General features: G+C 48.1%; 1 protein-coding gene across 3 annotated transcripts; it reads right to left on the bottom strand.

Annotated features, from left to right (window-relative positions):
• Positions 1-245: 245 nt before the first annotated feature.
• On the bottom strand, positions 246-24,347 carry Sgk2 (serum/glucocorticoid regulated kinase 2). 3 transcript variants are annotated; one of them, XM_048349452.1, is made up of 14 exons: positions 24,319-24,347; positions 17,878-18,122; positions 16,272-16,331; positions 15,655-15,704; positions 15,114-15,171; positions 14,844-14,927; positions 13,709-13,840; positions 11,617-11,729; positions 11,312-11,348; positions 10,398-10,484; positions 7,282-7,377; positions 5,509-5,664; positions 3,202-3,291; positions 246-632 (listed from the first exon to the last, which is right to left on the bottom strand). In XM_048349452.1, the coding sequence occupies exons 3-14, from the start codon at positions 16,305-16,307 to the stop codon at positions 471-473; spliced, it is 1,101 nt and encodes a 366-aa protein (XP_048205409.1). In that variant the 5' UTR covers positions 16,308-16,331; positions 17,878-18,122; positions 24,319-24,347; the 3' UTR covers positions 246-470. The 3 variants fall into 3 exon arrangements, with proteins under 3 accessions (XP_048205409.1, XP_048205407.1, XP_048205408.1); XM_048349450.1 differs by lacking the exon at positions 24,319-24,347 and having other exon boundaries at positions 13,709-13,837; positions 17,878-18,000; XM_048349451.1 differs by lacking the exons at positions 17,878-18,122; positions 24,319-24,347 and having other exon boundaries at positions 16,178-16,304.

Below are 24,347 nucleotides of genomic sequence, written 5' to 3'. Positions count from 1 at the left end.
AGAAGGACAGAGTAGAAATACAGAGATCCTCAGAGTATCTGATGACCTATCTTACGAGTCCAAATAACATCCTTTCATGTGATGAAAAACAAAACTAAACTAAAAAACAAAACCTTGTCTGGGTGCCAGTGCCTCCTGCCTGTAATCCTAACTACTCAGGAGAATGAGATCTGAGGATCAAGGTTCAAAGCCAGCCCAGGCAGGAAAGTCCGTTGAGACTCTTCTCTACAATAAACTATTCAGAAAGGGCCAGGAATGGCACTGTGGCTTAGGTGGTAGAGCAAAGCCCTTGAGCCAGAGGAGCTCAAGTACAGCACCCAGACCCAGAGTTCAAGTCCCTGGACCGGTTTAAAAAAAAAAAAAAAAGACATGCTTCTTGTTTAAGCATCCAACTCATTGTGTTCAAGTGAAGCTGAAGGTAATGTCCACTGTTACTCATTGGCCTCAGTGGCTTCACAGCTGCTTCTCTCTTAGTCCAAGAAGTCATCATCCCCTGGTGCATAGGAAAATCCCAAGAATGCACTTGAGGCCCCAGAGCTGCTGGACACAGTGTCAGGAGTGCAGCCAATGGACTTGGACACTGCTTCCTGGGTGAACTCAGGGTCAAAGTGTTTCAAGTCAGCAGGTCCAGCCTGTCAATAAAAGCCAACAAGAAATAGAAATCTCTGTGATCAGAACTAACAAATCCAGAGTCTTGAAAGGGATGCCAAGCCTCCTCCCCATGTGTCTCCTGCTCAACCCAACTTAACTCTTAAGGTTCCACCTGTTTACAGGAGTCATGACATTCTATAGGGCTGTTTGCTCTAACCCTTTGGCTGCTTCACCCCAGTCCTCAAACAACTCAGGAAATAGTATACTTCCTGAGTGCTTTCCAGGCACTGTTCACAGTGCTGGTGATGCCGGAGGAAAACACAGAGCAAGCCTCTCTTCCAAGGAGCTAACATGCAGAGGGCTAGAGGATTGATAACACGCATGGGTATATGAATACAAAAGTCAGGGTATTGGTAGGTTCTAGATGAAGAACATAAGACAGAACAATACGGTTGAGTGGGACAAGGGCTGCTTTAGCCATTTTTCAGGAAAACCTGGGTAAGGAATTGTAAAAAACAATCACAAATTTTCCATCCACCACTCACACAGTACATTTCTCCATATTTATAAGATCGGTTAGCCAGGTGACTTGCTTAAAAGCTAATGAGACACTGTCAAAGGTGATCCCAAGCAGAGATTTGAAAAAGTCACCTTGGGAGTGGTTCCTTTGCTGTACATGGAACCTTGAGGGTACCTCTGTGAACAAGCCCAGACTAGCTTGCTGGCAAATGAGGGGCCTCAGGGAAGGAGACCTGAGTGAGGCAAATCTAGGTCATTAGCTTTCAGCTGCCCCACTGTGACCATAGACATGAGAAGGCTCTGCAGAGAGGGGCTAGCTGCCTGGCCCAGACAGACAAAAGCTACCAAGCTAACCCTTGGAACCTGAACAAAACGAAGGTTGTTGTTCGAAGATTCCTGGGTTTGTGGTGACTTGCTATACAGATATGCCTTAACATAACAAGTACTTGGGCTATAGAAGTAGACAGGCCAGAGTGGGAATGTGGCTTAGTGGTAGAGTGCTTACCTCGTATGCATGAAGCCCTGGGTTCAATTCCTCATTACCACATAAACAGTAAAAGCCAGGCCTAGTGGCAAGAGAGCTTGCCTCGTATACATGAGGCCCTGGGTTCGATTCCCCAGCACCACATATACAGAAAACGGCCAGAAGTGGTGCTGTGGCTCAAGTGGCAGAGTGCTAGCCTTGAGCAAAAGGAAGCCAGGGACAGGGCTCAAGCCCTGAGTCCAAGGCCCAGGACTGCCCCCCCCCAAAAAAAAACAAACAGTAAAAGCCAGAAGTGGTGCAGTGGCTGAAGTGGTAGAGTGCTAGCCTTGAGCAAAGGAAGCTCAGGGATAGTGCTCAGGCCTTGAGTTCAAGCTCCAGGATTGGGAGGAAGAAGGAGGAAGGAGGAAGAAGAAGGAGGAAGGAGGAAGGAGGGAGGAGGGAGGAGGAGGAGGAGGAGGAGGAGGAGGAGGAGGAGGAGGAGGAGGAGGAGGAGGAGGAGGCAGCGGCAGGCCATGTTTGTTCTCATATAAATTGCAGGGGGCAGTGGTCCCAGCCTAGGGCTTAGTTTCAAGATCACTAACCTTGAGCAAAAAAGCCAAACAAGAGCTCAAGACCCTGAGTTCAAGCCCAGGACCAGCACTACACAGCCACTAAAATTAAAGTTTTACATGACATATACATCTTTATATGTCATGTAAAACTTTTACTAGTTCTTTTTTTTTTTTTTTTTTTTTTTGCCAGTCCTGGGCCTTGGACTCAGGGCCTCATGTATACGAGGCAGGCACTGTTGCCACTAGGCCATATCCCCAGCCACTTTACTAGTTCTTAAGCCAAAAGTGGAAAGATTGTACAGGTTCTATAGATATAAGTGAAGATATAGACAGGATCAGACCTCTGCTTCCATGGTCATTATAGCTATAGTTACAAACAATTGCAAATTTAAAATGTTCTGAAAAAAATCCCAACTCTACCAAACGTGTACCAACTTTTTTGTTTTTCCCTAAACAATACAGTGTAGAAATGTGCATAACACTTCACCGTGCTAGGTATTATACATCATCTAGAGATGATTTAAAGTGTATGATATATGTAGGTCATATGCAAATTCTAGGCCCTTTAATAAAAAGAACTTGATTATCCCACAGACACTGAGGGACAAAGGTGTAGACACACACACACACACACACACACACAATTCCAGAAGTGTGCCAAGTATGCCTTGGATAAATGAGATACAAAGCATATAAACTTCTAAACTTCTGTTTTTACACACTTCCTCATGGTACAGTTCACTTTTATCATCAGGAAAAAGTCTAAAGATAAGTCACTAGGGCGTGGCTCTGCCTGGGTGTGGTAGGAGACACAGAGCACTTTAAAACCTAGGCTCTGTTAGGTGGGTTCGTTGCCATACTCACAATACAGGAGTGGCAGCCTAGCTCATCACTGAAGGACCTGGGGTGAGAGAGAGTCAAGTGTTCTGCCTCTAACTCAGTGTGTGTCCCTTGTGCCCTCAGTTTCCCCACCTGTACAAAGAGAGTTGGCCCATATGTCCTCCAAGCTTTCACTAGCCCTAGGAACTCAAAATCCCCAGTGCTGAGCCCTCTTACCACATTTGGGTTGAAGGGTGGAGTCAGCCTCTTGTGGTACAAATCATCCCAGTTGATGGGACTGAAGAACACATGGTTCTTTATCTCCAGCTACAGGAAGAAGACACTGATCAGAAGAGCTTTAGGTACTCTCCCCTTCCCCACATGCTTCAAAGTCCCAATTATACCAGCAGGTGACCAGCTTAGACAGTCCCTTGCCATTCTGGCTGGTTTCCTGGGCCCAAAGAGAGCTCTGCTGCCAGGCCTCCCACCTCCCACCGCATCCAGAACCCAAGCCCTTCCTGTAGCATCGGCTTACTCCACAGATATGTGGAATACTGAGTAGGGTCCATACTGTGCTAGGGTTCTGGAGGAATGTCAGGGAAGGAGGAAGTGAACAGGCTCTGGGAGAGAGATAGGGAAGAGCTTGGGGAATCCATCACCCCACTCCACATCAGTACATGGTGAGTCTTCCAGAATTCAATCCAGACAAAATAGACCAAAGCAACAGGAAAGATTCAAAATAAACTTTCAAGAAGAGTGGCAGATTCCCAGAAATTACGGCTCATTCCTGGGCACAATTTTCCTCTTTTTTTCCTAATAAACTCCAACACTGGCCTCAACATCCTCCCTTCCCACTAGGACTTTCCCTCTGTGGGATTTCTCAAGGATAATGCTCCAGCTTTCTACTTCAGACCACCCTCTGGATTACTTAAAAAGCCAGATCCCAAATATCTGAGGAACACCAAAGAAACTGCTAACTCCTGTTACGCTAAGCTGAGAACCGAAGGAGGTGGAACAGAGGAACTGTTTTCACCCTTTGAGTTTTGGTCTATATGCATGCACAGCTAATCTTTCAAGTCACATACCCCCTTTAAGGAGCAAGCTTCCTTGGAAGGAGGGGGGGATCTTTCTAGAAGCTCTTGTTTCCTAAGCTGATTGGGGAATGATTGGGCAAAGGCCTTAAATGTCATTATATCTCATGCTATCTCGCATGCCCCTACTGTGTGCTTACAAAGCTACTGTGTGCTGAGTTTTGGTCTCAGAGCTTTGGTATCTTGAGAGCATCCCTCAAGCCAATTCCCAGATACCAAGGGACAACTGTACTTCAGCCTTCTTTATGTACAACCAAATGATCTTATGTTAACTGAAGAATGAGATTGTTTTGATCTATTATTTGAAATAAATCGATACAGGATCTCTAAGTAGCCCAGGCTGAACTTGAACTCAGACTTCCTGCTATAGGGCTCCCACGTGCTGGAGTGAGTGAGTGTGTGTGTGTGTGTGTGTGTGTGTGTGTGTGTGTGTGTGTCCTGATGTCCATTGGCCTTTTCACTCAAGGCTGGCAGCCTTACCACTTGAGCAACAACCCCTGGCTTTTTACTAATTAATTGGAAATTAGAGTCACTTGGATCTTCTGTCTCCATCTGAACTCAGCCTCCTGAGTAATTAGGATCACAATGTGAGCCATGGATGTCTGGCTAACAGAGTTGTTGTTTTTCTCTTTTTTTTTTTTTTTTTTTTTTTTGGCCAGTCCTGGGGCTTGGACTCAGGGCCTGAGCACTGTCCCTGGCTTCTTTTTGCTCAAGGCTAGCACTCTGCCACTTGAGCCACAGCGCCACTTCTGGCCATTTTCTGTATATGTGGTGCTGGGGAATTGAACCCAGGGCCTCATGTACACGAGGCAAGCACTCTTGCCACTAGGCCATATCCCCAGCCCTGTTTTTCTCTTTTTAATGATACTTTAATTAAAAAAAAAAACTTACCTCATTAGGGAAACAGACTGTGAATTATGTATCTTAATATCCTAAGTGCCCAGGCTAGGGGTGGGCAAGGTAAAGTGGTCACCTATTTGTGAAAAGAATCCAATTCAAAGCCCAGGAAGCTTCTAAGAACTTAAATCAGGCCTTGCCACTCCCCAGCTCAAAACACCTGACAGCTCTCCATTGTCTACTTACCTGTCACCTCCTCAGAGAGGGTCTGCCTGGACCACGCCAGTGTGAGTCCCCTCCCACTACTTCCTTTCCTTCCTGACACTCATCGCCCTTTGTGATAACTGTATATCATCTCTTTAATAAGGGCAGAGATCCAGTTCGTTAAATTCATAGCACTCAGCTCAAGGCTGACACATAGTAGGCACTCAGCATATAGTGTAACTGAAATAACGTGTCCAAAGTAAGTAGTCTGTTCCCAGGAGTAAGAACTTTGCAGAAGAATGAGTTAGCAGCTCTTGCTTATCTTTCTGCAGGAAGCTGAGAGTCGTCCCCCCACCCCCCACCCCCGGGCGGGGGGGGGGGGGGGGGCAGGGCTCTGCTGCAGGCCACTCACAAAGTCTGCCTTGGAGCCCAGCCGCTGTCTCTGGTCCTTGTGGAGAAGGCCGTGCAGGAGGTCACAGGCAGCCACCGTCCGCCCCCCGGGGATCTGCAGCGGCTGGTTCAGAATGTTCTCATACATCTGTGCCACATCTTGGCTGAAGAAGGGTGGCTGGGGAGACAGGGAGCAAAGCTACAGGATGACCCGTGCAAATGAGGAATGGGGTGTCAAGGAGCAAGGTGCATAGCAGGAAAGATTTAGCCAGACTGTTCTTGTGCCATGGTTCAAGATCACATATATATATATATATATGTATATACACATACATATATATGTATATATATATATACATGTATACACACACACACAAAGATATAATCATTGGATTCCCTTTTGTGAGAAAAACTGTCTTTTTCTGTCCAAGTATGTTGCTTAAAAGTTTCTGCTTTGCTCTGTCTAAATAGGACATTAGTCCCGAGACCCTCAAAGCTCTGCTAGGGACTGTCTCGAGCACCCTCCGGGTGCTGAGCTTAGAGGCACTTGGGATCATGTACCTCCCAATCTCACTGCCAGCCTGCCTGCCCCGAGACATGGCTCCCAGCTCAGCACCTTTAGCTTTTCCAGGAACTCCATCTCCATAAATGTGCTGTTGCGAGTCCCCCGCCACACCACTGGACTGACCACGTTAAGGCATATGCAGTATCCTGAACCACTGGGATTTATGCGAATGTGAGAGGTGGGTTGCGTGCCACCCTACAAGCCAAGCTGATGCAGATGTGAACAGAATCAGGGCAGTCAGGCATGGACTGGCTCAGCAGCAAACTCTGTCCTTATCATGACCTATGGCCCTGCCCCTGGCAGCTGCCTACACAGCCAAGTGCCCGTATCTACAGCTATGTTCTGGGCACATGGCTGCTAAAGCTCACAAAAACACTGAAGCCATCGTGACAAACAATTGGTCAGGGCAAGCATGAAAAGGAAAGGGGACCAGGGATGGAAGGTATACATTGACTTAGAGGGTTTGATCTGTGCCAAAAAATATCCTAAGGAGTTAGAAATATGAATCTGAATTTGCAGAGGGTTAATTTTGGGTAGGGTGATATGTAGAAATTGTCCCTATCTTGATGAATATAAAGAAATATCCATAATGAAAAGAAATTGTATAAATGGAGGGGGGGAGTTCCTGCTTTGGCCTGGTGGCTTAGCCCTTGTTAAGAAAAGATGAACTGCTTTGGGATAAGGAAGGATAATTGAAAGGTAAGGTTTGGTCTGAAAGTGGTTTCTTTTCAAGATAAAACTGAAACACATCTCAGATTGTTCAAGAAATAGCAGAGGTTGTGAGTATATTTTGAGATTATTTGTGAACTGTTCATCTTACTCCAGTCACCTTATATAAACACATTTCACCCCATTCAAACTAGCCAATCAGGAGTCGATGGTGAACCTGAGCTCAACCAAAGGGGCGGGACCTGCTGCCATGGGGAGCTGCCTGCTTGCTCTGTGTCCTTGCTTGTCAGATTTCTTTTTAACTGATGGCACATCCTTCTGCAGAAGTAAATTTTGCATCGCTGAGACAATTCTTTATTTTGTGTCTATCGGTGTGACTCTCAGCAGAGGTTCTTGGAGGGCATATTTATAACACATTGGCATCGTCTTTTCTCATGTGGGGTAGAGAGGTGGTTCATTTAGTTCCCTGAGCAGAGCTAGAGGAAGCCACACGGAAGAGCGACCACTCTCAACTCAGCTCTCCCAGACAGGTGTCTCCAGTAGCAGCTATGCCCCACTCACCAGGCCATGTAGCATCTCGTAGAGGACCGCTCCCAAACACCACCAGTCTACTGCCCGGTCATAAGGTTCCTTACGGAGCACCTCAGGAGCCAGGTACTGTGAGAGAAACACACTTATTTCAGCAGGCCCTAGCCTACATCTGCAAACACAACACTTGAAGGAGATCAAGCAGATGTTGGTCCTGCTGTGATTTCTGCAGGGACATTGAGGAGAAGCCAGAATTTGCCCTGTATAGTTGTACACACCAGGCACCGCATAGAAGTTTTACCAGCCATAGGGTTTTTAAGAGGGACTGTCATCTACGCTATGATCCTCTCCTCAAGCCTCAATAATACATCTGGCAGCCTTATAATTTTTTAAAGGTGTGTCTAAAAAATTGTGTGTGTGTGTGTGTATGAGAGAGAGAGAGAGAGAGAGAGAGAGAGAGAGAGAGAGAGAGAGAGAGAGAGAGAGAGTTGGGGCTTGAACACAGGGCCTGGGAGCTATAGCCCTTAGCTTTTTCTCCCAAGGCTGGTATTCTACCACTTGAGTCACAGATCTACTTCTGGCCTTTTCTTTTTGGTGGTTAGTTAGAAATATGAGTCTCACAGACTTTCCTGCTCAAACTGGCTTTGACCCACAATCCTCACATCTCAGCCTCCTGAGTAGCTATGATGACAGGCGTGAGCCACTGGCCTCGGGTGTGAAGGGATGCCTTTTTAATTAAGTCTGCTTTCTAATTCACTGCCAGTGTCTTGGGAATAGGAAAAGCCTGGGAAATTCTGCACACTACTTGAGGAGTCTAAGGGATATAGGGCAGAGGAGAGAAGAGACGTCACCTTGCTAGAGGAGTTCATGCACACCTAGGGAGAGAATTTGCAGAACAGCTGTGTTTTCTACCAAAGCTGAGGACTTGGTGGCCTTTCAGCCTGGGATCTCTGCCAGGGATTCACACAGATTTTAGTCTTCCTTGGCGTATGATTCAGGCAGGTTATTTAACCTCCCAGAACCTTGGTCTCCTCTTCCACGAAACAGAGCTCCAGAAATCCAACTGGGCTGGGCTAAGGATGTGCCCAGACCTCCAACTATGAAAGCAAGCTTTGTTACGACTCTTATCTGTGCTCCCTGGCTTGTACCAGGGGAAGAGTCACTGAAGAAAGACGTTGTGGGGGGGGGGGGGCTGGGGATATGGCCTAGTGGCAAGAGAGCTTGCCTCGTATACATGAGGCCCTGGGTTCGATTCCCCAGCACCACATATACAGAAAACGGCCAGAAGTGGCGCTGTGGCTCAAGTGGCAGAGTGCTAGCTAGCCTTGAGCAAAAGGAAGCCAGGGACAGTGCTCAGGCCCTGAGCCCAAGGCCCAGGACTGGCAAAAAAAAAAAAAAAAAAAAAGAAGTTGTGGGGACCAAGCAACTTCACACAAGCCAGGGGTCCATCTCCCTTGTGCCCATATTAACATGAGTTTATTTATGTGTCTGTTAGTCATGGGGTTGAACTCTGGGCCTGGGTGCTGTCCCTGAGCTCTTCAGCCGCAGGCTAGTGCTCTACCACTTGAGCTACAGCCCCATTACCTCCCTTCTTCCCATGGCGGCAGCATCCAGGGAAGGAATGGCATGGGTGGCATCCTTAAGGACACACACACATACACACACACACACACACTGGCTGCTGCTCTGCAAGGTCACCTGTTCAGAGGCTACTGTACCAGATGGAGGAGCCCAGCTGAGATTCCAGGCCCAGCCCAGTTGTTTAGCAAGTGATGAAAACGTCAGTTTAAAGTCCCACCCCAGGTCTCCACCCTGTGAAACTGTTCTGCACTGAAGCCTCAGCGCTCACTCTACTCCCAGCTGATGTTTGTCCAAGCCACTCGGGTCTCCTCAGGAACAAGGTCCAAGACTAGACAGAAGTTCACAGAAAGAGTTCCCTTCCTTCTTTCCTTCTTTTCTCCCTTCCTTCCCTCCTTCCTTTTTTTCTTCCTTTCTCCTTCCCTCCATCCCTTTTCTATTTCTTTTCTTTTTCCTTCTTTCCTTTATCCTCTCTCTCTCTCTCTCTCCCCCTCTCTCTCTCCCCCTCTCTCTCCAACATAGCTAAGTGTCCCAGGCTAGTCTGGACTGAATCCTCCCAAATGCTAGGATTACCGGCATGGCCATCGTAACTAGCTCAAGGTAAGATTATAAGCTTAAATCTGTGGGAGGTCTTGGAAGGACAGATAGGCACGTGGAACTCCTGCTGAGATGCAGAATTTTAACCTCTTGGTGGATGGAAGAGGAAGGCAAACTCGTGTTTAAAACTTGCAGGTCCTGGACTGGGAATGTGGCTTAGTGGTAGAGTGCTTGCCTAGCTCAAGAGATAGAGTGCTAACCTTGAGCAAAAAGAAGCCGGGGACAGTGCTCAGGCCAGAGTCCAAGCCCCAGGACTGGCAAAAAAAAAAAAAAAAAAAACTTGCCCTCAGGCAGGCCCTTCTTTCCCACTCAGACTTAGCCCCATAGGGTGATGTCATCCAGTATAGCAGCCACTGGCTACTAAACATGTGGAATGTGACTGATCCAAAATGAGATGGGCTGTGGTATATTAATTTTACCTGTTTGCTTTTTAAATTAATTGAGTATTAATTTTTGCTTGTTTGAGGGATGGGACCCAGGACTTCATACACGCTAGGCAAATGTTCTATCATTAACCTACCCCCCTTCCCTGCCTGTGTGTTTTCTTTTTTCTTTTTTTTTTTCTTTTTTTTTCTGTTTGTTTTTCTGAGACAAAGTCTTGCTACCTAGTTCAAGCTGGTCTCAAAATTTTGATCCCTCTGCCTTAGCCTTCTAAGTGCTGGGACTGTAGACATCCCCCGTTTCTTTTTCCTTTTCAATGCTAGAAAACTTGAAGTGGTATACATATGTCTGTTTCCATTTCCACTGGGAAGCAGTGCTACAGAGATTCACCAGAGCTGCCCAGGTCCCAGCCACCCTGAGAGCTGATGGCATCACCCGGATGAGAAGGCCCAGGTTTGGTTTCACAGCTGGCTTGGGAAGTGCTTGGGTGGATGGAGAGAGGCCCTAAGCTGTAACCTGATGGCTGGCTCTGTTCAGGAGCTAGGGCCTCATCCGTTCCCCCCCTGCCTCTCCTAGGACATGTACATTTTTACCTCAGGGGTGCCACAGAAGGTGGATGTGGTCTCCTCAGGCTCTACACCTTCCTTGCAAAGTCCAAAGTCTGTCAGCACCACATGTCCCTGCAGAGGATAACAACAGAAGCAGGAGGTCTCAGTCCAGGGTGTGGCTGGGGGGACGGACGTGCTGACACAGGCTCCAGGCTCCACACAGAACCAGGGCTGAGAGACCAGGTGTCCTAAGCTCCACAGGGCAGGCACACGGTAGGGACATGGCACCTCCAAGTCCTCCCCAGCTCATCACAGACTCTGACCCATGTCAACAACAGTGGCAGTGTCAGGATGTCCTTGCTGGGCCACAGTGCCTTTTGACAGCTCGCTAGACTCAGAAAGTGACCCCATCTGTAGCAGCTACAGGGTATGACTATCACAGGGCTCTGCTCAAACCCCTCTACTGGAGTTCCCCTAACTGGGAGAGCCCTTGCTCAAAGTTAAGTCCCTCCCTAAGGGGCAATCAATGACTGGTCAGTACAGGGGCCAAGAGGCTCAGCTTCCTTGCTTTAATTTGTGACAAGGGCTCTTTTGGCAAAAGAGCGATGCAGGTGAACGGCTTCTTCTGCCCATCCCCGTCTTCCCCACCCCCACCTCCTAAAGTGATATCTTTCCAGAGTGTTCCCTGATAGACCTGCACACACCTGCCCACCTCAGTATCTGTTTCCAGGGAACTTGGGCCAAGACATGGAAGAACAACAAAATCTACCAACCTCCACCTGGCTCCACCCCCACACCACACAAACCTTGCATGTCCGCATATGTGCACACAGCTACATGTATGTACAGTCTCCTGTGCACATCATGCCCTACCCATGTGCACATGCATGTATGCACAATGCAAGCACACCCATTCACACAAACTCACAGTCAGAGAGCCAGGCCATGCCCTCACCAACCTGGCAGTCCAAGAGAATGTTCTCTGGTTTCAGATCCCTGCAGAAAATAAGAGAAGACATCCTAGTAGAGTCATGGCCTCTTAGTGAGAAGGGGTTGAGGACACAGATCCTGGTGGAAGGACTATTGGTAAGGAGCCCCAGAGTGCAGAGGGAGACCAGGCACTTGGCTCTAGGAAGGAGGGTGTTCCAGTCCTATCCCAGTCGCTGCGACAAAGACCCAAAGTCACCAGGGTTTCATGGTTCGTACAATGCCTGGTTGTTGGAGCAAGAAGGGCTTGGGTCCAGGTATAATCTGGGGGCCTCACCTGTAAATGATGTTGAGGGAGTGCAGGTAGCCGATGGCACTGGCCACCTCAGCAGCATAGAACCGAGCACGGGGCTCCAGGAACCTGCGCTCCCGCTGCAGGTGGAAGAAGAGCTAGGGGAGAAGGCAGTGAAAGAGGTTGCTGGTGTAAGGCCCACCCCCAGGAGGGCTCCACACAGATCCCTGCCCCCTGCCTGTTTAAGTCTACGCCCAATACCTGCATTACCTAGGTAACTGGCACACTTGGAGGCAGTTACCACCCCCTTCTCTGAGGTCACATCCAATCCATCTGGCCATACCTCCCACCTTTCCCTATATAATCCAGTTCAACAGGAGTCCTTGCTCTCTTTCCTTTTCTCTCTCGCTCCCTTTCTCTCTTTTTTTCTTCTTCCTTCCCCTCTGTCTCCCTATGCCTCCATCTTGTGTGGGCTGGCAGTTTGCTCTCCCTCAATAAACTCTTCTCTGCCTGAACCATGTAACGGGTTTCCTTTCGGGCGAACCTTATAGCTCGGCAGCTTCTAGCATAGGCCAGGAGCCCACGAGACTGTCACTAAGTTCCATGGCTCAGTCATCCCAACCTCAACTGCAGGGTGCTTACAGCAAAAGAGGGCACACAAGTTCCATGGCTCAGTCACCACATCCAAAGCCAGCAAGAGGGGAGAATGGTTAGCACTAATTAGGCCTGTTCAGTGTTCTGGCCTACAAGTCATGACCTTGTACATCTTACTCAATTCTCAGGACAACTTTCAAGATCTCAACAGTAGTCCTAGTTTCATGCAAGGGGAAGAAGGTAGGATAGTTAGATGACTTGTCTAATCACATGTAACTTGAAACTGGCACAGCTGGGTTTGAACTCAGAGCCTCATGCTTGCTAGACATATGCCCTACCACTTACACCACGTCCTCAGCCCTTTTTGCTTTAGTTGTTTTTCAAATAAGGTCTCATCTTTTTTGTCTGGGTTGGCCTGGACTGAGATTCTACCTATATCTCTTAGCTGGGAGAGCAAGGAAAAGCCACCACACCCAGATTGTTTTGTTGAAATGGTATCTCACTAATGTTTTGCCTGGACTGTCCTTGAAGCATGATCCTTCTGGTCTCTACTTTTCAAGTAGCTGTGGCTAATGGCATGAGTCATAGCTGGAATTTGAAATTTGATGGTTCAAAGCTATGCTTTTTCTCCAACCCAAACTATGTGATTATGGCTATCACACTTAGCCCAAGTTAGATTTCCCCCAAGGGCCAAGCTCTTGGTCTCTTCTTCTCTTCTCTTTTCTTTTTATCAGTCATGAGGCTTGAACCCAGGGCCTGAGCACTGTTCTGAGCTCTTTTTGCTCAAGGCCAGTGCTCTACCACTTTGAGCCACAGTGACACTTCTGGTTTTTGAGTGGTTAATTGGAGGTAAGAGTCTCATAGACTTTCCTGCCTGGGCTGTGATCTTCAGACCTCAACCTCCTGAATAGCTAGGATTACAGGAGTGCATCACCAACGTCTGGCTTCTTGGTCTATTTTCTTGGTGTGCAAAATCCTTCACTTAGGGGTGCAGGACAAAACTTCCCCTCTTGGCATCAGACATAAAGGCATTTGGTCACGCAGGTGGCCAAATGTGGGGTCATTAAGGAGTCCCACTAAATTCTGCCACTTCATCTTGTAACACAGAGTAAAGTCCAAGAGGGAATCCAGCTGATCCCAGCTAAGCGTCTGGTCACTGGGTGGTTCAGGTTTCGGTTTACAATAGTGACAGGCAACACCTGCCCTGGGGCATGGACATGCAAACTGGGACCAGGAGAAATTGTGACTACAGAGCATCTGTTAGGATTTACCTTCCCCCGGTCTCTCAAGGTGAGCCTGGGCAGCTTTGTGTGAGAAAGTCATCATGATGTGAAGCCAGATGAGCCTGCATTCAAATCCTGGTGTAGACCAGGTGGCTCTGCGAAGTGACTCACCGCCCTGAGGCTCAGTTTCTTCAGCTACCAAATGGGTCTGTGGTCAGGACGCAGGGAATTGTTCCTAGCACCTGGTGCACAGCAGGCTGGCCGGATGGATTGCTCCCCACTAGCAGCTGGCCCATGCCTGCCTTTGCAGGTCCACTTACCTCTCCCCCGTTGACATAGTCAAGTACAAAGTAGAGCTTCTCCGGGGTCTGGAAGGAATAGCGCAGGCCCACGAGGAAGGGGTGTCGCACATTCTTCAGCAGCACATTGCGCTCCGCCATGATGTGGCTCTGCTGCGGAGGCGTCAACACAGACAGGGCTTTCATCTCCCGCTTAGTCTGCGGCGGCCTCACCAGTGGGGATTGTCCTGCCTAGGACTTTGTCATGCCCCTGCTCAAACCCCGGCAATGGCTCCCCATTTTCCTCAGAGACAGGCTCCTTGTCTAGTATTTATTCATGAGTGTAGCTCTAGCCCCTAGATCAGAAGCCCTGTGACCAGAGTAAAGAGCAAAGCGTGTACCATGACTACAGAAGTGAGTCCCAAGGAAAATCTGTAGGAAAAATAGAATAAGAATGTCATGGACTGGGAATGTGGCTTAGTGGTAGAGGGCTTGCCTAGCATGCACAAAGCCCTGGGTTTGATTCCTTGGTACCACATAAACAGGAAAAGCCAGAAGTGAGGCTGTGGCTCATGTGGTAGAGTTCTAGCCTTGAGCAAAAGAAGAAGCTCAGGGACAGCGCCTAGGTCCTGAGTTCCAGCCCCAGTACTGGCCAAAAAAAAAAAAAGCAATGTACTACCCATCTTCACACCTTTGCTTGTGCCCTATTTCCAGTTTGGAAGTTCACCTTCTTTGCTAAGACCAACTGCAAAGCTACTCCTACCCCTATGATGTCCTTGTTAGCATAAACCCCTCTGCCAAGTCTCCTGACTTGATAGACAATCTTCTCTCTCCCCCCTTCTCTCTCCCTGCCTCCAAATGGAGGAGACTCAAGTCAGTTGAAGCACTAGAATAGAATGGCTTGAAAGGCCAGAATGTGAAGTATGACCCCCCCCCACACACATTGCACAGACAGACAGCATGTCCATCTCAGTCCCCATATTTCCCATGGGAAGGCAGAGGCCCAGCTGGCCCTCCTGAAGGCTCCCTAATGAGGCATCCTGGCCTGTCTTCCTTGAGGAGGGTTCATGTCCTGCTGGGACCACCTCTGCACCCAACCCCATGGTCTCCTTGGAGGTGGGATGGGGGCATTTGGGAAAGGAAGCAGAAAGGAAATGTCTGCTTTAGGCTCCGGTACCTCTTTGTTCTTTAAGATGGACTTTTTCTGCAGAACCTTCACCGCATAGAACATCCCATCAGACTTGCGCTTGGCCAGTAGGACCTGAGCAGAAGCACAGATGCAAGGTCCCCTGGGTAACTGTGGATTTCCTGATGGCAGGAGAGGACCTCCAGCCCACCCAATGGGCAGGCCTGTGCACCCTCATTTTGCTCTTGAAAATGGCAGGCGTTGGGTGAAAGAGGCTGGAGAAGGGAAGCCCAGGTCTCCCACTCTGATCTGTTCACTTACCTTCCCATAGTTCCCTTTGCCAATGACTTTGAGGAAGTCAAAATCTGTGGGCCGGGCACTGTAGGATGATGAAAGAGCATGCATGGATCAGTATTTCAAACCCAGGACACTGAGCTCTGTCTCCGAGTGCAAATCCAGGCTTCTGTCTGACTTTGGAAGTGAGCCATCTTCCTGGAGCTGAGGGCTTACTCTTGAGGGTGGTCAGGTCCTCCCAGCCCAGAGGGACTTTAAGATCACCCCTTCCCTACAGGGAGTTTATTTTCTTGTCAATCATAGGCCCAAAGGTATGTGGCACAGACAAGAGACCCAGATCTGGTCTCTCATACCTGAGAAAGAGCCTAAGAGTCAGCAACTGCTAATAGTGCTGATTGGAGAGGCAGTCAGACAGAAGACCAGAAAGAGACACAGAAAGCAGTGGTAGAGGAAGCTAGGGGAAGGTCCTGGCCCAGACAGAAAAGGTGCTTAAACACCAGACCCCAAAGCACAAAGAGCAGCTCTGACAGAAGCCAGGTAGAAAAGTTGCTTGAGGGCTCAGACTCACTTTGGGTTGGCTGAAGGCCCCAGGTTGATGTTCCCATTGGCCCTGGAAGGCTAAAGATATTTAAAAAATAAGAAACACGATTAAGAGCAACAGGTTCCCCTCTCTGGCCCTGTTTCAGGTCCCTTCAACATCTCTCTCTCTCTCTCTCTCTCTCTCTCTCTCTCTCTCTCTCTCTCTCTCTCTCTCTCTCTCTCTCTCTCTCTTATTGGCCAGTCCTGGGGCTTGCACTCAGGGCCTGGGCACTGTCCCTGAGCTTCTTTTGCTCAAGGCTAGCACTCTACCCCTTGAGCCACAGCGCCACTTCTAGCTTTTTCTGTGTATTCGGTACTGAGGAATGGAACCTAGGGCTCCATGAATGCTAGGCAAGCCCTCTACCACTAAGCCACATTCCCAGCCTGAGAACCCTTGCAGTTACAACTCACTACTATGAGCTACTTGCCTCCCTTTTGCTTTTGCTTCTTCCTACCCTTCTACCCACCCACCTGAACTCCACCCTCATCCATCCATCCATTCACCATCTCACCTGCTCCTGATTTTTGTCTGGCATAGCCTGTGAGATCAGTCAATGTCTCCAAGGATTCCCCCTGGTGCTGAGTAGGAAATAAAGAACCACCTACCTGGGGGCTAGAGATCCCCGCTGGGCTGGAGGCCATGCTGTAGCTCAGATTTGGTAGACTCTGGGGAAGGAGAGAGGCTCAGATAGGAGGAAGCCTCAGCCTCAGGCTTCAAGGATGGATACCAGCCAGTACCCTTCCATCCAGGCAGTAAGGCCTCTTATAGGCCTCAAGTGTGAACCTCCCCTCTCCCCCCCACCCCCAACTAAAGGCCTGAGGCTTGGAAAAGGTCTTTCTTCCTCTCCTTTCCTCCTTACTTCATTCCCTCCTCCCATGCCCTCCCTCTCTCTCTCCTTTTCTTTTTAAGGCAGTATCTCACAATGTACCCAAAGCCAGCCATGAGTCTACAATGTAGTGGGGGGTACCCTCTTGCCTCAGCTTGCCAACTGCTGGGATTACATGCATGTGCCACCACATTTAGCTTTAGAAAAAGATTTTTTTAGGCTGCCCACAGGGACCCATATCTATAATCCCAGCTACTTGGGAGGTAGAGATAGGAAGATTGTGGTTTGAGGCTAACCTGGACAAAAACATCAGTGAGACCCTGTTTCAAAAATCAGCAAGGCCTGCTGGTGTGTACCTGTGGTCCCACCCAGGAGGGATAGAGAGGAGTAGATAAGAAAAGTTCAGCCTAGGGCTGGCCCCTGGGCAAAAAGTTAAGACACTACCAAAAAGCTAGATAAAAGGGAAGGGATTGTGAAGGTGGCTTAAGTGATAAATTACTTGCAAAACCCACCACCACCACCACCACCACCAAAAAAAAGTACTTTCTAGGGGCCTATCATTTGCAAGGGACAAGCTGAGTTTCCTAGCCAAGCACACAGGCTTGCTGGCAGTCCTGCATTTCAGGGACTGTGCTAGGCTGGGCTCTGTGCTGACTGTGACCTCTTTGCCACACAGCTTCCACACAGTATCAGGGGAAGAGCAGCTGCCCTGGGGGCCTTGGGACCAGAGCCAGGTAAGCCCCAAGACTAGCCAGTGTCTTTCAGCGGTCAGGCCAGTGGAAGAGGTGGCCAGCTTGTCTATTCAAACCAGCAGCACAGTGTCTGCCCTTACAGAAGCAGCCAGGGGCTCCAGGCCCTGGGCTCAGGGGGCTCAGGACCACACAAGCCCCTGCACCTCCCATGAGGGCTGGGGGAAACTGTGCCTCTCAAGACCTCACTGTGGTCTGCTATGATACCTGGGCTACTGCCTGGCTCTCTGAGAAGAGACCATCCTCTTGACAGGGAGTCACTTAGCCTATGGCCTTCTGGGAAGGCCAAGAAAGAGACCACAGGGAAGGCTGATCTGAGAAGCCCAGCTCTGCCCAGCCCCAACACAGCAACCTGCAGGTGCGCCCTGTGGCTTCATCTAAGTCTCCTACCTTCTCACTAGTTTCACCAGTCCCTAGGAGGGGGTGAATACATGTTCTGGGAAGTAAATGGGTCCAACATAGCCACAAGCCCCTTTGGAACGTTCTGTGCGGCTAACTATATAACTCACTACAGGGGAGGGGCCCACAGAGGCAGAGGCGGTTGCTTGGGAGGGGGAATCAAGGTTGGATCCGGCACCCTCCCCTCTCTGGGCTGGCCCCAGTGCCAGGTTCGCTGGCTTCCTTGGTCCCACATACCTGTGCAGCCCTGAGGAGAGGCCTCTGGGAGAAGCGGCGGTTGTTGCTCAGCACAGGCAAGACAAGAGCCTCTCTCTGTTCTCCCAACAAGGGTGAAGTGTTAGTGCCTGGTGCCCTCAGCACAGGGCTTCTGGTGGCGGCGGCGGTGGCAGCAGCAGCAAGGGTGCCGGCTGATGTCACTCGGATCCAGCAGAGCTTACGATGCAGTGGGGGGATCTCTGTTCCTTGGGAGACACCATCTCCCCCTGGGGAGTAGAATGGATTAGACAACAGCCCTACAAGAGCCTGGAGACCCCTGGGGGTTGTTAAGTTGTGTGTGAGTGTGTGGGTCAGGGTGTGTGCTGTCCATCCATGTGCTTCAGTGTGTCTCTGGTGTATTATTGTGGCCCTGTATTTCAAGTATTTGAGTCTATGTGTGTGTGTGTGTATCATTGTGGTTGTATGGAAAGATGTACCACTGTGTGGTGTGCATGTGGAATGTTAGGGTACATCTCCGTGCAGTGTGTCAATATGTATTTTTATGTGAGTGTTCTATGTGCTTGCTATTAGTATGTGATTGTGTAACCACACATATGTGTACATGTACATGATTGTGTGCCCACATTGGGGTATACCAGTAGGCTTCTGTGTGAACATACACACATACACGTACACATGCGTAGGGGACTTGTCTGAAAGAAAATAGCATCCCAGGGGCCTACCTGGGCCCTGGGGAGACTCTCTGGGCTGGAGAAGAGGCCCACAGACCTGGACCATTGCTTCTGAGATTAGATTGTCCCACTTTCCACCAACCCATAGAGGCTCCAGAGAAGCAAGGCCTGGGGCTCTGTCCCCTTGGGACTTCCCTTCAAGAGCTTGGGCCCACTCTTCCTGGCACAGGCCTGGTGGGCTCACAGCTCTCCTTGGTTATGAGCCAAGGAGGGTCCCACAAATACCCTGGCTCATGAAGGCCGTGCTGTCTGGTATGAAATTAGATTCTCACTGGGTTCTTTCCTGTCTCCAGGGGCTCTGGAGAATGAAGTTGTTGATGGACCCAATAGAGTGCTTGCCCTTCTGGAACTTTCTGTATCACTCTACAACTCACTACAGAGGAGGGGTCCACAGGGTTGTGGCTGAGGAAGTTGATTAGGGAGGGAACTAAGCTCAGTGGCTTGGGGGGTCCTGTGAATGCGGGGGGGGGGGGCGTTGTGCTGAAAAGCTCAAGTAAACAGCCTCAAAGGCCTATGTCTTTCCACAAAATAAAAAAGTTGAATCAGTACACAGATCTGCTGGGTGTTGTGTTGACACAACAGAAGCCAAGCACAAGGGTGCTGCTTTTGAACAACAAGGCCTTGAACAACAATTTTATCCTGTTCTCCTGGGGGTTCCTCTGGCTCACCGGCTGCTCCTTCCCCACTTCTATTTGATTCTCTTTCCTCCTTTTGTCTTTCAGCCTGGCTCAGCCCTTGGATTTCTAGCTACACTTATTTCCTAGTTGATCAAAACCAGTCTAATGGCTTAACCAGCTATAGTCAATGGTCTCCGATTTGTCTCCCTAATTCTTATTTTTCTGATTTCCTGATCTCTAAACTTGCATTTCTAACTGTTTCCTCAAACCTTCACTAATTACATGTCCAGAGATCTCAGTCATAACATGTCCAAAACAAAGATCTGGTCTTCCAGTCCTTCACTTTTCCCAGACTGCTCTTCCAGCTCAATAATGGTTCTATTACCTACACCTGCTCAAGACAGCAACATGGAATTCCTTTTAGAAACACCACACCCTTACCCACCTCCACATCATCATGAAATCCTCTTCAAAATAGATCCAGAAAATAAAACCAACATGTCCAAGACACTTGTATAGTATTCATTAGTTTAGTGTAGCCCTCTCGATAATAGCTAAGATATGGAATCAAACAAAGTGTCTATCTGAGCATTGATGGGTAAAGAAACTGTGGTATGCATACATAGTGAAATAATATTCACCCATAAAAGGGTGAAATCCTGTGATTTGTAGCAACATGGGTGAAGCTGGAGGACCTCATGTGAAGTGAAATAAGACAGGCCACAAAAGACAAATACCCCATGATATAATTCACTGGAGATAGAGAGTAGAAGAGTGGTGGTACCAGAGGTTGGGGTGGGGAAGGGGGTGGAGAGAGAGAGAAAGATTAAAAGGTTCAAAATTATAGGTAGATAGAAGAAGTAAATTCTAGTGTCCTGTTGGACGGTACAGTGACACTAGTTCACAATACTGCATTATATATTTCCATATTACCAGGAGAGAGAAGATTTTGAATTCTTACCTCTAGAGAACAAAGAAATGCTTGAGGTGAGAGACATACAAAATATTCGGATTTGATCATTATATAACGTACCCATGCACTAAGATATCACACTCTGCTCTACAAATACGTACCGTTATTATGGGTCCACTAACGAGAAAATCTAATCTGTATGGGTATGGATGTATTCAAGCCCCAAACCCCAGTGCCATGACACCTGCCCAAGCGTCGGTTTCACTTGCATGTATCATTGCCATACCTTCTCTACTTGATTCCTGATTCTCTCTTTACTCCTGTACTCCCCCACCTTTCTCCACCAAAAAGTCAGGGTGAGTTTTCTAAAATGCAGATCAGATCATGTGCTTTTTCTTTTTCTTTCTTTCTTTCTTTCTTTCTTTCTTTCTTTCTTTCTTTCTTTCTTTCTTTCTTTCTTTCGTTCTTTTTTTTGTGTGGATCATGGGGCTTGAACTCAAGGCCTGGGTGCTGTCCCTGGGCTTTTCCTCTCAAGGCTAGCCCTGTACCACTTTGAGCCACAGCACCACTTCTGGGGATTTTTTTTCTTCTTCTGGTGGCTAATTGGAGATATGAGTCTCGTGGACTTTCCTGCTTGGACTGGCTTAGAACCATGATCCTCAGATCTCAGCTTCCTGAGTAGCTAGGATGACAGGTGTGAGCCACCAGTGCACAGCTAGATTACGTGTCTTCATTGATCTAAAACTTCAGCATCTTTCACAACCCTCTAGAATCAAAGCCCTGAGCCTCCCATGGTCTATGAATGTTCACCTGGTTCCCAGCTTCCAGCTCCACCCTATCTATGCCTCCTCATCACTGGCCCTTGGGCATCCATCTTCCCCAATGATCCATTCCTCCCCCTTCCCCCCAACCTCTCTCGATTTCTCTCCATGTCCTTCAAGCATATCAAGTGACCTCTGGCCCCCAGCCCCTTGTGCTTTGTCTTTGTCTATGAAAGCTCTTCCCTGGATAGATATCCACATGGCTGTTTTTTGGGGTTTTGTTTGTTTGTTTGTTTGTTTTTACCAGCACAGCAGAAGTCTGTGCTTGCCTGTTACCTCTTGCAGAGGCCTGTGCTGATTACAGATGTCAGCTTGTCCTGAGCTGTCTGGGATTTGGGGCTATCAGTGCTAACCTGGTTCAATCCTGGGAAAAATAAGATAGGTAGTCCCACTATAATAACTACTTGATTCATCACTCAGCACTTGCAGTGCTTCAGATTTTACTTTCCAGCACTTCTCACTCTCTGACTGTCATCATGCCACTATTTAAATGTTTGTATTTTCTTGCTCAAACTACAACATCAGAGCTGGGTGCTAGTGGCTCACACCAGTAATCCTACCTACTCAGGAGGCTGAGATCTGAGGACCGTTGTTCAAATTCAGCCTGGGCAAGAAAGTCTGTGAGACTCTTCTCTCCAATTAATCACAGAAAAAGCCAGAAGTGGAGCTGTGACTCAACAAGTGGTAGAACACTAATCTTGAGCAAAAAAGCTCAGGGACAGCACCAAAACCCTGAGTTCAAACCCCAGGCTTGGCACACAACAAAATAAAACCAACAAAAACAAACTAGCAAACAAACAAACAAATAAAAACAGAACATCAGCTTCACAAGAGCAAAGACTTTTCTTGCTCATGATTGAACTCTCAGCACCTCCAATGGACCTAGGACACAGTAAGTGCACAGAACAAATTTGACTAATGAAATTGAGGGATGATAAATTATGTTACATATATAAAACAGAAGCTTTCACAACCCCAAACTCTACCTATATGTACCTACATCAATCAAGACAGGACCTAGGTATTCAGGAGGCTAAGGTATGAGGACCAAGGTTCAAAGCTGGCTGGAACAAACAAATCCAAGACACTTTTTATTTGTTAGTCCTGAGTCTTGAACTCTGGGCCTGGGCATTATCCCTAAGCTCCTTTGCTTAAGACCTAGCACTCTACCACTTGAGCTACAGCACCACTGCTGGCTTGTTCTATGATTAATTGGAGATAAGAGTCTCCCAGACTGTCTGTGTGGGCTGGCTTCAAACCACGATTCTCAGATCTCAGCCTCCTGAGCAGCTAGGATTACAGATGTGAGCCACCAGTGCCTGGCCCCAAAAGACTCTCATCTTCAATTAACCATCAAAATGCTAGAAGTGGAAATGGTATCTTAGCTAGTGGAGCCTTGAGCAAAAAATCTAAGCAAGAGTAAAGAGCCCTGAGTTCAAATCCCAGAACTGGCGCATACATACAAAAAAAAATAAGCAGAAGTGTATATCTGATGCAAGATCAAGCAAAAAAGCAAGTTTCAAGGTGCTAAGTATACCAGGAATACCAATTTTGCAAAAGTGAGAGGGAGTCAAGTGCAGACATACACATGTGTGTTTTTAGCCACACACAAAAAAGCAGATGGCCAGGACAGAAGAACCTGAGGTTATGTTTATGTTTCATCTGTTGTGTACAATTTCTCACAGTGCTGCAGTTTCCATAACATTTAATTTCAGAGCCCCAGGGGGGCTTTGATATACCCTTTCCTCACCCTCCCCACTCCCTTTACTGTGGACCTCCATTTCCTCAGGCTTCTTTCTCTTGAGAATCAATGTCATGTGTTTGGTTTTTTCCAGCCAGAGGCCAAGCATCAATTTTTCCTGACTCCGTAACCCACAGCTGCCCTGTGAAGTCACGGGAGTCACCTGAGGCTCTCCCCATGAGCTCCCCTCTCATTTGCCACAGCCCAGACTTGACTTCCCTCTGCCTATCACTTAGGGACCTGCTCCCCGACCCCACCACCCCCACATCTGTAAACTGGGGTCACCACTTGCTGGAGCCTCGCATGGGCCCTCATTTGCCTTCCCCAGAAGCCTGCCGGATGTTTCCATTTTTGTGTCTATTTCTGGGCTTCACTCTACTGTATTAACCTGCCCAGGGCCTCATAGATGCCAGGCAAGTGCTCTACCTCTGGGCTACACCTCCAGCCTCTTTATGATGGCTTTAAGAAAATGGAAACTGAGGCATAAGAGGAAAAGTGGCTTGGCCAGTCCACAGTGTCAAGAAATGATGTAACTAGGGTTTGAAACCAGGCCGTGTCTGGGAATTTCCAGAGGAGGCTGGGAAAGTAGAGAAAAGGAGGAATGAAAGCAGGGGATGTAAGTTGGTTCATTGGGGAATAAGAACCTGGGCAGAAGAGAGGGAAATTGGGTAACTCAGAAGAAAATAAGACAGTGAGTTAAACAAGGAGAAAACAAAGGAAGGAGACAGAGTGGAAAGAAGTTAGGAAAGAACAAGAGCCAGGTGTGGTGGCACTTGTCTATAACCCCGGCACTCAGGAGGCTGAGGCAGGAAGATCGCCCGTCAAAAGCTGAGTACATCATAAATTCCAGGCCAGCCTGGACTACACAGTGAGCTCATGTTACAAAAAAAAAAAAAAAAAGTAAAAGAAAAAGGACTATACTGTGACGTCCTGTTACAAAAAAAAAAAAAAAAACCAACAACAAAACAAAAACAAAACTAAATAAAGAGAAAATAAAAGAAAAAGGAAAAGAGGAACTGGAGGTGTGGCTCAAGCCATAGAATTAAAAAGCCAAGTGAGAGCACAAAGCACTAAGTTCAAGACCTGAATTCAAGCCCCAGTACTAGGACACACACACACACACTCACATGCACACACACACACACATCACAAATGGTACCCACTAGATACTTCGTTGAGAATGAACTATACAATTTGTGGGTGTACATGGGAGGGAAAAAAAACTGGGAAAGAATGAGGGAAGGGGTGACATTGTCCAGAAAGAAAGTTACTCTTTACCTGACTTATGTAACTGTAAGCCCTCTGTACATCACCTTTAGAATAGAGATAAGAACGTTTTTTAAAGAAGAGAAGAAAGAAAGAGGGAAGGAAAGGGGGAGAGAGGGACAAAGGGACAGAGGAAGAAGGAAAAAGCAAGCACAAAGTTAGGAAGGAGAAAAGGAAAGGCATGAGGAAGGAAGGAACGTGAATAGGAAGTTAGGTAACTCGTTAGTTCCCAAGACTGGCAAGCCCGCAGCCAGATGCCTTGCTCCCAGGTGAGCCCCTCACCTGGCGTCCCTGGGTCCCACGGCAGGTCCTGCAGTGCTTTGCCCTCTCTCTCTGCATGGCCCTTCTGACCTGAAACCCAATCCTGACTCACCGGGCAACCTTCCTGGCCAGGAACAACCT

The sequence above is a fragment of the Perognathus longimembris genome, chromosome 6, assembly GCF_023159225.1.
Source record: "Perognathus longimembris pacificus isolate PPM17 chromosome 6, ASM2315922v1, whole genome shotgun sequence".
NCBI lineage: Eukaryota > Metazoa > Chordata > Mammalia > Rodentia > Heteromyidae > Perognathus > Perognathus longimembris.
The sequence above is the reverse complement of the archived record's forward strand: the minus strand, read 5'-3'. Positions and strand labels throughout refer to the sequence as shown.

What these genes read in the sequence shown, in the direction of transcription:
- Sgk2 (XM_048349452.1), bottom strand. Translation starts at nt 16,307, where the DNA reads ATGGCCTCCAGCCCAGCGGGGATCTCTAGCCCCCAG. An exon ending in CGGGGATCTCTAGCCCCCAG is followed by an intron (nt 15,705 to 16,271) that starts GTAGGTGGTTCT and finishes AAATATCTTTAG; the next exon opens with CCTTCCAGGGCCAATGGGAA. An exon ending in ACGAGATGCTACATGGCCTG is followed by an intron (nt 5,665 to 7,281) that starts GTGAGTGGGGCA and finishes CTGTCTCCCCAG; the next exon opens with CCACCCTTCTTCAGCCAAGA.